Raw genomic sequence first — 16,636 nt, forward strand, 5'->3', positions numbered from 1 at the left:
CCACTGAGCAAGGCTAAGGATCGAACCCACATCCTCATGGATCCTAGTCAGGTTGTTACCACTGAGCCACAATAAGAACTCCAGAGGTACTATCTTTATGATTCCTTAGATGAAGCATTCTCTTACATCTGGCATTCTTAGGCAACATCTTGGATAAAATTAGCTCAAATTAAAAATAGTATCATTAAAAACCAGACCCAAGCTTACAAGCTTAGGGAGAAAGAAAAAAAATGGCAATGATTGAGAAGCCAATTTCAAATAACTAAGACAAGCATTAAACAATTTGAATAATTTTTATTTACAAATAGAAAACTTAAAATATTTATGGAAGGAGAGTATTAAAAGTTTTTAAGACATGGTCATTATGTTTTTAAGAGAGAAGTTATATAAGATAGAAAAAGAAACAAAACTACATTAACAATTCTAATCATGACCTACAAAGTTAACTAAGAAATTGAAAAATTATCATTAAAAATAATTTTAATGGGTCAATTCATACTTCAAGTGTCAGCAACTTCGTATTTCCCATCGTGGTTCAGCAGTAACAGAACCAACTACTATCCATGAGGATGCAGGTTTGATCAGTGGATTAAGGACCCAGTGTTGCTTTGAGCTGTGGTATAGGTCACAGATATGGCTCGAGTCAGGCATTGCTGTGGCTGTGGCTGTGGCAGCAGCTGCAGCTCCAGTTTCACCCCTAGCCTGGGCACTTCCATATACCATAGCTACAACCTAAAAAAAAAAAAAAAAGACAAAAAAATTCATCCACTCCATCTATTAAGTTATGGTTTTTATTGTGGTAAAAGAAATAACTAATGGTTTATTTCATTTCTTATAAAACCACTTAAAGTCTTCATGTAAGACTTGCTTTTTTTGAAATAGTAAAAGTATAGAATTCAGATCTATATTTACTTGATTATTGATTGTAACACATAGAGACCTAATCAGCTGTAAAATTATTAATATTCTTTTTAAATATAAGGTTCATCACTATTGGGAAACTATAGCTAAATTTTTCATTTCCTTTCTAATAGAGTCGCAAGTTTTATTTAGCAAAAAATTCCATGACTGTCTTTGCTATGATGGTGATATATTCTGTTGGATTTGATTGGAAGTTTGAACACAACTTTCCAAAATGGCAACTAACACTAAAAATAATTTAGGGAGTTCCCATTGTGGCACAGCAGAAATTATTCCAACTAGTATCCATGAGGATGCAGGTTCGATCCCTGGCCTTACTCAGTGGGTCGGGGATCCAGCGTTGCTGTTAGCTGTGATGTAGTTTGTGGATGCGACTCAGATCCCGAGTGGCTGGGGCTGTGGCATAGGCCGGCAGCTGCAGCTCCAATTTGACCCCTAGCCTGGGAACTTCCACGTGTTGTGGGAGCGGACCTAAAAAGCAAAATAATAATAATAATAATAATAATAATATAATAATAATAATAATTTAAGTACATTTGATAGTTGGGGAGAAATAGATCCTAGGTGAAAGAGGGATGCAGACAAAGGGGGAGAAAGGAAAGACACTGGCCATTTCTCTAATTGCTCCTGCATTGTAGAATCTCTGAGTATCTGGTTATATCCAGAATTCTAATAAAACCTGAAGGGTATTGTGCTTCCTTTTCTGTTACCAGGGCTCCTGAAATGTATTAAAATCTGCTCTGATTCTAATGCAGGTGAAGATTTAGCCTACTAGTAAATGTAAACACCTGGACTCATTTAATGCCCATGAAAGAAAAGTTGCTGGGCTGTGCCTACCTCCATCTTGGCAAGTTTGTCAGTGTTCGAAGCCTCATAAAATGATAAGGATTTTGAGATCCTAGGATACCTTCATGTGGCCTCTTCTACTTAGAAGGGATCTTGAAAGATGTGCAGAGGGAAGCAGCATGCCATGACTAGGTTAGCTGTGACTGGATGGTGTTTTTGCTTTTGACTTCAGAGAAGTCACCTTTTTGCTCTGAGTTTCAAACATCCTCAGTATGATTGTCAGGTTGACAGATAGTTACCATGAGAATTAAAGGAGTGAAGGTTTGAAAAGTAATTGATGTATTGCTTAGTATATACAATAGCAAGGATGTTAGCATCTTTCTCTCTCCAAGAGGCTTACTAATATTCTATCTAAATGGCAATCTCTTTTGACCACCTTGGATTCCTCCTAAGAAGCACAGTAGTTAAGTATGGTTAAGTGTAAAAAAGCTGAAACCAGTTTGCTTGGGACCAAACTGCAGTTCTGATGCTTATCAGGCATGTGTTTTGGGGCAAGTTATTAAACCTTTTGAGATTCAGCTTCATCATTATATAAATGGAAATAATAATACATATTCTAATATATTATTTTTATAAACTGTTTATGAGTTCCAGGGACATAGCAAGTATTAAGGATAGGAGTACCCATTTTGGCTCAGTGATAACGAACCCAACCAGTATCCATGAGGATGTGGGTTGGATCCCTGGCCTCGCTCAGTGGGTTAAGGATCTGGCATTGCCAGGAGCTGTGGTGTAGGTTGCAGACACGGCTCAGATCTGGCATTGCTGTGGCTCTGGTGTAGGCTGGCAGCTGCAGCTCAAATTCGACCCCTAGCCTGGGAACTTCCATATGCCACAGATGCGGGCCTGAAAAAAAAAAGGATAGCTATTATCATTGTCACCATCACCACCATCATCAGTTCATCATTATGTATCTGCTGCCAAATATAGCCCTTCTTGAATTTCCATACTCATTTGAGAAGCTTTGGCACTAATATTATAAAATGGTGAATAAGTTTGGTATGGTTTCCGTTTGGCCTTAGAAGACATTTGTGATTAATTTCTCAGGAGATTTTTACCTTCTAAATGAGTTTTGATTTGTGTTCATTTACAAAGAGTAGACAGGTTTGGCAAGAGAAATCTGTAAGTTGGATATGAGATCACAACATTTTAATCTTACGGTTGCTATTTACCAATTAAAGGTTTATCACAGATAACCCAAAGTCCACTGGAGAATATTGTTAATCAAATGAGACATGCCTTTATATATGGCACTGGCTTTTCAACTACTGTCAGGACAGACCTTTGAATGTCTTTTGTACTTCATTGGATATATGCTCTTCAGTTCTTGCTTCATAAAAGGAAAATTTCTACAGACAAGCATTGTCCTTTTGTTCAGAGTCAATGATCAGCTTTAGTTCTCAAGCTTCTCCCTGCTCCCCCCACCCCCCAAATATAGGGGATCAGTTATTTGGGGATGGAGGAATCAAGGAAAGAGCTAAATCAGACAGAAGAAATAGCAAAGGTCTTGAGATGGGACAGAATGTGCTGTATTCATGGAAATGGAATTCCAGTGTGACTGAGCAGTGAGAAAGATGTATATGCGTTCTTTTGATAGATGGCTAATAACTTGACTTTGCTCCCTATATTTATCTTTCAGTCTGGCTTTACTCTGTTATCTGAATCTAGAGGTCTCTTCAAAATAACCTCTGGCTCTTCCAGGAGAACCATGGAAAAGGATGCTATCAGTGGTTACTGCTCTGGGAAAGTTAGCAATGAATAGTTACCTCAAGATAAAAATATTCATAAATATTTTGGATTTGATCTCCTTGAATGCTTTTGGCCTTGGATTTCTAGGCCAAATTGCAGGAAAAGTTTATCTTTTGATCTCATCTACATGAAAATTTTCCAGAAAAACAATTGGATCAAAATTTCTCCTCTTGGAATTCCCACTGTTGCACAGTGGGATATGTGGTGTCCTGGGAGCACTGAGACGCAGGTTTGATCCCCAGCGTAGCATAGTGGATTGAGGATCCAGCATCGCTGCCACTGTAGCATAGGTTGCAGTTGCACCTTGGATCTGATCCCTGGCCCGAGAACGCCATGTGAAAAAAAAAAAAATCTTCTTATTTGAAGTGACTTGTCCATTTCCTGGAAACTTGCATTTTAGGGACTCAAGTGTTGAACCTTGTTGATTTTCTCTTCCAGGTGAACAGGGAGGTAAAGGGTAAAAACTTTTCTTTCTTCAACTAATTTGTAGAGGGTACTTGAAAAACTAGTCAAATGATTTCAAACAGTATTTTTAAGGTGAAAAGTGTACAGAGGACTCTTGCTACATCTTGAGATAAAAGAGCTCTCTGGAGAAATGAGTTAACAAGACATTCTACCCCACAAAGAAACTAAACGTGTTACATTAGCTTTGAAATATAAGTATAGAATGATAAATCATTTTTTTGACATTGTAGAAGTAAATGACTTTTGGAAAATGCAGTAAGTCCCTGTTGATTCAGAAAGGCTTTATACATTACATTTCATAAAGCACATTGATGAATGAAACTTAGGAACAAACAATTAGGTGAATGTCAGGATATATACTGTTAGGTTCTACATTTACACCAACCATTTTTCATTCTTAGATTGGAAGATTTTTAAAATGTGATCATCTATCTATTTTCCAGTTGCTTTATGTCTGCAAATGACATATTTTAACTTTTTAATAGATAATTCCATAATCTAGTTTTATATCCCAGATAAACTTTCTGAATAATACCTACATATGTGTGTATATAATTTACATATCTGCCACTATAAAGAACCCATATATTTATATCTGAATCTGCATTCGGAAATAAAAGCATATGTCTTTATATGAACATATTTTGCCTCCTCAGGGCCTGTGAACATGCTGTTTCCTCTGCCTAGAAAACTTACTCTCATTATTGATTTCTTCACATCTTCAGTTCCTCAAAGAGGTTTTCCTTAATCACTCAGTGCCTCTCATAAGCTCTGTTCTCTTCTTTCTTGACACTTAGCATACTTTATATGCTAATATAAATTTCAGTGTATAAAGAAATAATGAGAGACTTGAAGCTTCATAATGGCAGTGTCTGCTTTGTTAACCACTACTTATCCAGAATTTAGCAGAATGTCAGGAGTATAGTATGAAATCCATTTGTATTTGTTGAATGAATGAGTAAATAAATAAAGGAATATAGGTGAAGACTAAACCCATCTGTTAGAATATTTCCAAAATTGTAGTGTCATTTATTCAAGAAAATCATGTAATTTAGGAAAATTAATGTATGTAAACACAACCAACAAATAGATTTTAAATTTCTTGAGTCCTGGAAAGAGTGGTGCAGTGTTTCTGTGAAATGCACTGCACCTAATAGATAATTGCTAAATATTTCTTGACATTATTTTATTTAATGGCAGTATTATTATTTTATTAAGATATAAAAAAGTCATAATCATTAGGAGCTTCAGCCTTGAAAATTCTATATCCTCTTCTGAAAACACTTTTGTACTAAAATTTTATGCATAAATATAAAATTTAGAAAAATTACTATTGTTGATTTACAGTGTTCTGTTAGTTTCTGCTGTATAGCAACGTGACCCAGTTATACATATATATATATATTCTTTCTCTCGTATTATCTTCCATCATGTTCCATCACAATTGATTGGATATAGTTCCCTGTGCTATGCAGCAGGACCTCATTGCCTATCTACTCCAAATGCAATAGATTTATTTTTGATGGCAGCAGAAATTATTACTTAACTCTGGAATAGTAAAGCCTTGCTGATTCTATGGAAAATAGTCTTTGGTGAATGCATTTCTCTGGCCATATGCACACATTTGCTTTTTCTAAGGATGTAAACAGGTAGTCCTGGACTAGAAGTCAATAAAAATGAGGAGAAAGGTAACACAGTCAGCTTTCTATTGGAATGCATTTCAAGTTAGGGCTCTGCTTGAGGTTTATGGAAATGATGATAGCATTATTTAGAAGTCATTATCTTAAAAACATATTTGAAAATATTACCTCACTATTATTTTTCTGGTTGCAAGTCACAATTTACAAACAAAATTTTTAAAAATATACCTTCCAAACTAACTTTTGCATGTATAGCTTATAGATATTTATCAAATGAGTTATTAGAAATAATTATATATATCTCTTAATATGTTTTTGTTTTTTAAAGATTTTTTTTTAAATAAAGGCTAGGTTTACTTACAACCTAGTTACTAAGGTAACATTTGCCATGCAGAGGACAAAATTCACCACCCAAAGTTGTTTTGTTTCTCATCTGAAAAATGTGCTCTGTGCTATGGAAAGTTGGAATATTAGAGGCAGACTGTAATTATATGGTCAGCTCTCCATGAAAATGATGGTTCTGGGATACAGCATGTAAATGGAGTCCACAAATAATCCCAGACCTCCTTTATAGGAAAATGATTATACCTAGAAATGCCAACAACTATCAGAATTGATAGAGCTGCATGTCCTACCCCTGTCCAGTTCCTGGTGGAGGTAGCAATAAGCAGTGTAATGTCCTAAAGACAAGAGATCAGAAAAGTAGAGAAACAAAGGTTATGGTTTTAATCAGCACTTGAAATATAATGTTTATTGCACAAGGATTCCTGAATGACAGTAAAATGTAATCGAAGCTAATTTAGCACCCAGCCAAGAGTTTTTAAGGCAAAAATAATAAAAACAAGTAAAAAAAATAAACAAACCCCCCAAAACTGTATCTGATCAGCCCACTATACTTTTAATAAGGCTTAACTTAAGTCAGTGTGATCTTAGATCTCCATAGAGCAGCCTGAGGGGTTTGTCATTAGCAGAACAGTGGGCTAAATATTCAAACCAGAGGTCTTACCTGTGAAAAATTAAGAACCTGACATAGGCCATCAGGTGATGTCTATTTTTTCTCTGTTTGCTTTTTGCTTTTTGCTTATTCAGGAAAAAAGAAGCTTAATGGTGGAACACAATTTTTTTAATATATAAGGATACATTTAAAGATAAGTATTTTTATTTTACAATGGTTGCTATTTATTTCAGTGGCTAGAAATGCAGAATTAATGATCTTAATGAGCTGGCTCTGATTCTCAAGAGGATAAGTTAGCTTTATTTTGTTCTACAGTTATATGGCATCATGCAGAGATATGCTGTTTGAACCATGGGGAAGTGCCACAAAAAAAGCTTGATGACATTTCTGAACCCATGACCACAGTGGAAAACTTCATAATGGTTCAAGAATGTCTTTTAAAATATAATGGATAATCCAGTATTGGTTTAACTGATGAAAGAAACAAAATAGAGATAGTCTGAGAATATCAACAAGGGTGATTGCCCCTTTCAAATATATACCCACCAGTCATTTAGTCATTTAGTGGTCTAGTTGCCTCCCAATATTCTTCTGATTCTTGATCCTTTCATCTAAGGAGAGAGTGTGAAGAGATGGAGGTATTGAAGGGTTGGGATTATCACCAGAACTCAAAGTCTATCTGTCCTCAAGAGGAGAAATTGTTGACCTTTATTCTCTCACCACTACTACCACATCCTACATACCTGGCAATGCAAGTGTTCTTACCTATAAAGACAAGTCTTTCCATCCTCTCTGGAGAGGAGCAGTTATAATTTCTTAGGAAAAATCAAGTATGGTTTATAAAATGCCTCCAAAATTACTCTGAAACCTTAACCTAGTGGGATATCTCCTTTTCTGTCATAAATTGAAGAATTCCTAGTTTTAAAATGTAGTATAATCCTAGATTGTTGCTATTTTAGAAATGTTGGAAAAAATCTAAGACTCAAATTCAAATTTAGGTGTCTGAGTCATTTCAAAATTAACTAGTTTCTTTCTTGCTTGCTTTCTTTTCTTTTCTTTCTGTACTAAATGCTTAGCCCTCCATTAGACTTTTCATAGAACCTAGAACGGTAGTGTCATTGAGATGGGAGGGAACATAAAGCATTGTCTAATCAGGCAGACTCTGCTTCAGTACAACCAATGGCTGGACAGTTGATCCCACAGGTGAGCATAATGAGATTTTAGAATGTTCCCTTTTATGCCAAATGGTAGATAGATGCTCTGACTTTAGTCAGTTCTCAGCTTTTCTGAGCTTTAGCTTCTTTATTTGCAAAACAGACATGCTACTTCACGAATTGCTGTGAAGACGAATGAAATATCATATGTTGTAACTAAACTGTGATGGCTACATCATCCAAGTATTATTTTAATTAACTTCCATCAAACTACCACAAAGTTAAACATTATTTTACAAATATAAGAATAACAGAAAAAGGAGTAATAATAATAATAGAGCTCACAGGTGCTAAGAGCCATTAAATGTGCTAAGAACTTTATATGCATTATCTCATCAAAAGAAAATTGCAGAATGATGAAAATGTTCTGGACTTAAATAATGGTCATGGTCACATGACCTTGCGAATGTTCTAAAACCACTAAAGTATATACTTTAAAAGTGAATTAGATCCCAATTTAAGAAAAATAATGAGTATGTTAAAGAGTTTTGGAAAATTACGAATGTAGAGATAGTCCACAAAGTGCTGTGAAGGATACAATAAGGAATAAGTCAGTCTTGTTTATTACCCTTAAGCTCTTTATAATATGGCTGAGGAGCTAAAATAAATATATAAAAACTAACACATAAAGCAGTGCGTGAGCGAGGACTGTCATGGGCTCATATAGTTTTGTTAGACAATCTAAAGACCAAGAGATGAGTATAAGCTTTCTTTTCTTATAGAAAAAGGAGGAAGATATCATCAGGATAGAGGTTTATGAAATCAAAGGAGCTCTAGCATTTCATAGAATGGGAACATATTAGAAAAGGTATACCATCCTTACTGAAGATTTAATGAGAAAATGAAGATTTGATGAGAAACTGTTTTCTTAGAATGTGTGACCCTGAAATAAGATCTTTCTGAAACAGCATCACCCTTGATCTCACCCACTTCTGGTTCCTTATTGTATGGTGCTATGGAATGTAATCAACCAAAAAGAAAGGTATACTTTTTGGTGGCCTTAATCTTGATGCAGTTCTCTGAGCATGCCTTGGTTTCAAGATCTTCTGGAACTTAAATACAATTGACGACATTCTATTTTAGAAAATCTCTCCAACTTGGTGGGCTTCCAATACTGATATGTATTAGCTACATGATTTGGGGCAGATTATTTAAACTCTCTGAGCAGATAGGGAAAGTAACACTTTTAGGTCAGCTGGGAATTTTAGGTAGATTCCTGGTATGTTGCTAATGCATGGTACCTGGTGAGCACTTGGACCTGGAAAGAGAGACAGGAGACAAAGAGAACATATCTTCTATGTCCCTGGGTATCTTTGGTATCCACTGGTTGTATTATAGTTGTCCTAATGCTGGCTTGCTCCTGCTACACAGTCGGAGGCTCCCTAAGGCTCTTTGGGACTATCCCCTAAGAATGACTCTTTTCCTCCCTACTAATACTTCACCTCTTTTGTGGGTGTGAATACTTGCGTGCATGTTTATCTTCTCAATTTCAGTGAAAACTTCCTGAAGGGCAGAAAACACACTTGACATGTTTGTATTGTCTACCCATTTAGCAAATGCAAAATTCATATTACTTATTCAATTTTTATTTATTACCTGAATGAGGTAAAAAAATTTTAGTTATTGGGGAATATGGGAGACAGGGTAGAAGTAGCATCTTGTTTTTTGAATGGTGTGGGGGTTTTCTTTGGGGGGGGTGCATTTTCAGCTTAGTTCCAGGTTAAAGTCACTAGACCCAAGCCACGTCTTAATATTATGGCCCATCTAGATTAGTTAACACAGTCTCTACCAGCCAGTAGGACCCCCAAGCCATTCATTTGGAAATGTTTTGGTGTTAAACTAGCAGTTATCTGAATCACTGTGTTTGTTCTGAAGTGAGAGAATAGGTGGCTGTCTGACTCTGACACTATGTAGTGTCACTGACTCCAGCAACACTCAATGCAGGCCCCAGAGTCCTCCTCAGCCTTAAAACCTCTGTTCCCTGGTGAGGGTTAGTCTCTGGAGGAGCAAAATATACCATGCAACGTGTCTCCGATTTCAGCTGACAATGCCGACTTGAACCATGGGAATTGTTCTTTATTTTGAAATGAATACAAGCATTGAGTACATTTGAAGACATCGTCAACTTTTGTCCAAAGTAGGGCCCTGGAGTGTTGAACTCTATTATGTATCATAGCAGGAGCTTATAGAGCATAAACAAGCCTCCTTGCTAATCTACTTACTATCCTAGGTTACACCCTTGTTCATCTAGTTAAGTGATACTCTGAGTGTAATAAATTAATGAACAAAAAACAGATAATTTTCCATTTTTGACTATTTTCCTGGACATAGTTGAGCCAAACACTTCTTTGTAACAGCTCCAGAGTAGGGGGAAAAAGCAATAGACATATCTGTATGCCATACACAGGCTAAAGCTTTATATACGTGTATTCTGCCTGATCTATTTCATATGCATATAGATGGAAACATATCTGTATCTGTAACACAGAAATCCTGCTTGAGGTATGCCCAAAATATTGAGTATACTATTTAATCTTAACCTTAGTTAAAACTAATACTTTTCAAATGAATGTGATTTCAGATGGAATTGAGATGCGTTATAGTGTCACCTGCTAACATGTTCAAGTTCCTTCCCAGTGTCATCTTTCATGGTTCCTTTTAACTTAGTTTAGTAATATAATCCTTCTTCTGAAATGAGCTTTTGTGAAAAAAATCAATAATTACCTTTGTCACTATTTATTTAATGAATCCATGAAAAGACTTCATTAAATTATAAATGTCTCATTACTGATATTCTCATAATAGATTTTTGAAATTATGGTGTGAGCCAGTTAGCCATTTCGAGAAAGATACAATGTTGGAAGATCAGTTCATGTCCAGTGAAATTACTGCTGGTTTTGCTAATGTAATATTCATGAGAATTTGCCAGAGACAATCATATTTAATCCCAAAGAATAAGAATTTGAAATGAATTCTTTTAAATTGTAATTATCAACTGGCAAGAAAGTTTAGCAAGTTTCATTGTTTATATAATTGAAATGACCTGCTATTTATCAACATGGGAGGAATGTGTTTTGAGAATATTTATAGTTTCTGAATGGAATTAATATTTTGCAGTTTATATGCCTCTTTAATCTGTTTGTGTTTAGGGAAAAAAATGACACATTGGCTGTTAGGCTTACATTGTTTTTCAAGGACTTGAGGCAACCTGGGGTGGGATAGATAATATCTGAGTTAGGGTAGAGTTTGTTGTTTGAACCTACTTTGGTGTTATTCAGTTCTGATATAGTTGACTCTGGAGCCGAATCCATGAACTGTCAAAAATGTTGGAAGTTGAAGGATCAAACCAACATGTCCAGGGGAAGATGAGCATCTTTTAAAAGTCAGAAGCTCTCCAAATATGAACAACACTCACTGCTTCTTAGTAGCTTGTTTTACTATGTTGAATGAAATGAATCTCTGAGAAATCTGGGGATTCCTTTACCCTAGGAAATAAGCATTTTACATCTCATATTGCAGAAACATCTAGGGACAAAGTAAAGTATCCTTTTTCAGAATTTGTTGCATTTTGTATCTTTAGCATTGGAATGCATCTATTCACAGAACTTGAATCTCCTTATTGATTAGTTCTCAGATGAAAATAGCCTGTTATTGCCTTCCTATCAGAAGAAGTGGAAAACTTTAGAAATCTTTCCATCTATCCTGGAATGAGATACATGTCTATAATAAAAGAGGCACTAAGACAATCAACTCTAGAGTAACAAATAGTCTCATGTACGTGTTTTATGGTGAAAACTGATTCGTACAATGCAATAGGAGTTTAAACCCGTTCTGTGGAATATTTCTTTCTGATCGCAGTAAAATCTAGGGAAAGTCTCAATACTATCATAGTCATTCTTAGATGGTAAAAGAGTCACCTGTTCATTTTTAGGCATAAGAAATTTCAGCTCACTCCTTTGTAATAAAAAATACAACTTGAGTTAAATCCAGTCCATTACCCCTGCTTGGGCTGCCTTGGAGCTGCCACTTGCACTGAGTGAGGGAACAGGATTCTCTTGTTTCCATGATGTTTGCTTCTCCTTCTCCTCTCTGCCTCCTCTAGGGATGAAACAGGAGAAGGAAGAGATAAGGGGCAGAAATTATCTTACTTGGCTAACAAAATAGTAATCATTTATCCGGGTTTAGCCCATGCTTAAAATGGACTTGGGGGCATTTTTGGAGGGGCCTTTTGGTGGGGTTTTTGGTGCTCTTAACCACATCATTGGAATTTCTTTACCTGAAATTCCCTTGAGGTAAGTAAATATACCTCCTTCAGATGGTCACTTAGAATTTCTGCCTCAGTTCCACCGAGGCAACTCCAGGTTTCTCTGTCAAGTTCTCTTCACTACCCATCACCTCTCTCCCCAGGGACCCTCTTGAACAGGATACAACACAATTCTATGGTGTTCTCCAATCCATGGTCCAAGGGTAATGCTCACACGTTCCTTCTTCTAACTAATGCGTAGGTGGGGTCTGGAGTAGTAACTACTCCTGGCTCTGCCATCAGAGCATCAGCCCCTTATAGTTTCTCCCCTTGAAGATTTGTCAGGCAAGAGTCAACTCCCAGGCAAGGGCAACTGGGGTTGCCAGTTACACCACTGACCACCACCAAGGTCCAGGAGCCCATCTTTCAAACTTTCTGAGACTTGCATTGAAGTCTTTTCCCTCCACACTTAAAATAAGGGGAAAAGTAACCTCCTACCTTGGAAGTACATGCAAATCATCACATCCCAATTCTCCCCCCAAATCCTCTTCTAATTGTCAATCTCCTCTTGGTCTTTCTTGCCTCTTTAATGGGCCACAAATAGGTAATTAATTCAAGGTCCCAAAAGCAGTTTTCAGTGCTCTCCTTTGGCTTAGGCAATCTTGTACCTCAATTTGTAAAATTAAAATAGCAGTCTGTTTTCGTTTTTGTTTTTGTTTTACCTATTATCATCTCAAGATTGAAACTGAAACTAAGTCCATGTCATGATCCTATTATCCACATTTCAATTGCTTACTGTCCTCTATAGAGTTATTTTAACTACACATTGATTGATACATATGTACAGCCTGAAAAGCATAATACAAAGTTCCATGGTGCTCCTACTCTAGTGGGAAATATAAAACAGGTAACAAAGGGAGTTCCTGTTGTGACTCAGTGGGTTAAGAACCCAACATAGTGTCCATGAGGATGTGGGTTTGATCTCTGGCCTCACTCAGTGGGTTAAGGATCTGGTGTTACTGTAGGTTGCAGATGCAGCTCAGATCTTGAGTTACCACGGCTGTAGCATAGGTCAATAGCTGCAGCAGCAATTCACCCCCCAGCCTGGGAACTTCCATATGCTGCAGGTGTGGCCTAAAAATAAAACAAAAACAAAAACAAAACAAAAAACAAACAAACAAAAAAACAGGTAACAAAGAGCAACCAAGTTTACCAAATCTACTGACAGCAGCTAGAGGACAGCTCAATATTCCTAAAGTTTAGCCTAGCGTGATGATAAGGATCTCAGTCTCTGGAGCCTGACTATCTGGGTTCAAATTGCGACTTTTCTCTTTCTAGCTTTGTGACCTTATCCAAGTTTCTTAATCACTCTGTGCTTCAGTTTCCTTATCTGTCAAATGGAGATAAAATAGCACCTCTCTATTGGGTCTGTTAGGAGAAACATTAGAGTTAATATTTGTAAAATGTTTAGAACACTATAGAAGTGTTGTTTAAATAGAGATAACTTAATAAACCTCTTAAATAAGAATCTTAAAAAAATTTCCAGTGAAGTAATGTCACACATGTGTTAATATATAAATATACTATGTTAAAATAATTTACTAAAAATGAGCAAATAGGAATTCTACCAAAATGAAAAAATAATGAGTTCTTTCACAAAAGACCTATGCTAAAAAAAAAAAAAAAAGTCTAAAAAAGTCTTTATAATGTTAGTGTTTATTGGAATTCTGTTGTTTATCTCCTGAATCAGTCTACAAAAAACTGAAATGTCTTATAGTGGCATATATTTAAAAGTTAAGGATATTAAAAAAAATGACAAAATAAAAATTATTCCGGGGAAAACAGTGTAGCAGAAATCTATGCAGCTAGTAAAAATTCCCTACTCATTTTCACTCCGAGTTCCTAATAACCAAAGTCAGAAAGAATGTGCTATTTTAAGTTATACTGTCCATCAAGCCTAAAATAAATCAAAACATAACAAAATAAAAACCATATTAATCTATTATAACAAAGATCCTCGAAGTTCCCGTCGTGGCGCAGTGGTTAACGAACCTGACTAGGAACCATGAGGTTGCGGGTTCGATCCCTACCCTTGCTCAGTGGGTTAACGATCCGGCATTGCCGTGAGCTGTGGTGTAGGTTGCAGACGCGGCTCGGATCCCGAGTTGCTGTGGCTCTGGTGTAGGCCAGTGTTTACAGCTCCGATTCGACCCCTAGCCTGGGAACCTCCATATGCCGCAGGAGCGGCCCAAGAAATGGCAAAAAGACCAAAAAAAAAAAAAAAAAAGAAAGAAAGATCCTTATGGACACTAAGGACTAAGGATAAGAAAAAGAAAAAGGGACAACGACAGATCACTGCCCCAAATAACAGTGATCATTGTCCTGAAAAACATGTTTAAATACTTCCCTCCAATTAATGTAGTATTATACAAGATTTTTTTTTCTTTTTTTTTTTTTTTTTACAGTGACTCTCAGTGTAAGCCTATGCCACATTATTGCTTCCTAGTTTAGTTATGAGAACCCAGCAGGAAGTCAAAAGGATGTGATTCACATCTTCAGGTTTCTGATATTCTAATTTTAAATTTCTGCAGAAATGAATGAACTATATGTCCTTTATACCCCCTTTCCCTCATGTTGTTCCTCTCAACTGAGTTTTGATAACAGGTGAGCTGTAGATAGCTTGAGGTTATGTACTCTGACAAGGGGCCACAGTACAAATATCCAGTGCTCCTGATGAAGGGCAAGTCCACATGTTTTAAATATCATCTGAACTCATGCTGTTAGAAAAGGCTCCTCAGAGGCAGAGGACATAAGCACATCTTTCTCTTTGCTGCCTTGTAGTATGAAATTCTCAAGTTACCAGCCACAAACTTTGTGCTTAGAATCATTTCTAATGCTGCTTTGCATAATTCAGAGAGGAAATTAGTTTTAGATAACCATATCTTCACTTCATCCTAGCTTAGCTATATTTTAAAAATTAAATTATTTTTATTAGGGTATAATTGATTTACAGTGTTGATTCAATTTCTGCTGTACACCATAGTGACCCAGTCATACATATATATACATTATCTCTTTTTTTCATTTTATCTTCCGTTATGGTCTATCCCAAGAGACTGGATATAGTTCCCTATAGTTCCCTGTGCTATACAGCAGGACCTGTTTGCTTGTCCATTCTAAATGTAATAGTTTGCATCTTAAGTATAAACTAAGAATGAGGGAACTGAATTCTAACTCTAGAATCTCTTTATTTAGTTATATAACCTTGAACGAGTCATTGCACCTTCCTGTGTCATGGTTTCATCTTCAGTAAAATAAAGAAATGGAGTAAATTTCAGGCTCTTAGCATTTGATGTACTCATTAAATGCCTATCTGTGTGGCCATACCCTTTAGAGTGGTTTTCTATGTTGTGAGTCTTTGTCTATTGGCTGTACATAGCCTCCAATGCTCTGATTTCACCAGTTATTAAAAGGGCAATTTTCAAGCCTCATTTTTCTTGTGAAATGGAAGGAGTGAATTAAAGGGGCTATGTTAAAAACATGAAAGGACATCCTTTCACACAGGCAGCCATGTACCTTGTCTGCAGCAACCTCTGAGAAGAAGGCAGCTCATTTATCTTGATAGTGTGTCTTTTAGAATATCAGTTGTCTATGAAGAGATGCTGCAGATTTACCCAAATGCCAAAATTCTTGCATGAGTTTTTCAGAAGTAAAATCGGAGGAAAGCAGTGATTGTTCTCAAGCATGCTCTTGAGCAATATCCTGTATGTAACGCTCATTAACTGCTGATGAATCAACACAACTTCACATGACTCTTTTTACTCCCTTCCAGCATCAAGGAAAAATTGGAGTTAAATTTAATGTTGGGACAGATGACATCGCCATCGAAGAGTCCAATGCAATCATTAACGATGGGAAATACCATGTAGTCCGTTTCACGAGGAGTGGCGGCAATGCCACGTTACAGGTGGACAGCTGGCCAGTGATTGAGCGCTACCCTGCAGGTAAGCCAGTGGGTGTGTATGGGGGAAGATTTATGAAAAACAAACTGGAAAACAAAGCATTGTTTTGCGTCCGTTTCTCCCACTGTGGGTTTTCTGAGAACCCATCAATTATTTATTGGACTTTAGAGTCATGTGAATGTAATGCTGTCCTAAACTGTTCTTGATACAGTGTACAAATGGCATTTTATAGGAGATCTTGAAGGCACACATTATCGTTTGCAAAATTCGAGACATCGGTAAAAGCAGAAAAATGCACACATAAAAGGCACAACATGTCAAAGCTCTTTTTACTGGGTCCTTGCATTTGAACAAAGGAAAGGCTTTGTCAAAAGTAACAAAGTTAAAATTTAAAACTAAGGGAGGGAATATTATAACACTTTTCTCTGAAAGAAAATAGGGCAAGACAGTTCCTTTGATGGTGGTACATGGCTGAAACTCATGAAAGCTGCAGGAGGGCCATGGGACAAACAGAGGAATAGTAAAGGAATATATATCTACATAGTACTGTAAATCAGCAGTTTTAAGAACATATAAATAAATGAAGTTTGTTTTCACTGTCATAGAACCATGGGGCTTCACATGTATTCCATGACACTAAT

General features: G+C 36.5%; 1 protein-coding gene across 50 annotated transcripts in view; it reads left to right on the forward strand.

Annotated features, from left to right (window-relative positions):
* Positions 1-16,636, forward strand: part of NRXN1 (neurexin 1) — a 1,114,648-nt gene that overhangs the window by 927,908 nt on the left and 170,104 nt on the right. For all 50 annotated transcript variants that reach the window (XM_021088237.2, XM_085019302.1, XM_085019323.1 and 47 more), the window contains one exon: positions 15,866-16,037. In XM_021088237.2, coding sequence (XP_020943896.1) covers positions 15,866-16,037 — 172 coding nt within the window. The remainder of the gene's footprint in view (positions 1-15,865; positions 16,038-16,636) is intronic.

The sequence above is a fragment of the Sus scrofa genome, chromosome 3 (assembly GCF_054392235.1).
Source record: "Sus scrofa isolate SSC_HxYL_T2T_F1_AM1 chromosome 3, Sscrofa_HxYL_maternal_Yorkshire_Landrace_v2.0, whole genome shotgun sequence".
NCBI lineage: Eukaryota > Metazoa > Chordata > Mammalia > Artiodactyla > Suidae > Sus > Sus scrofa.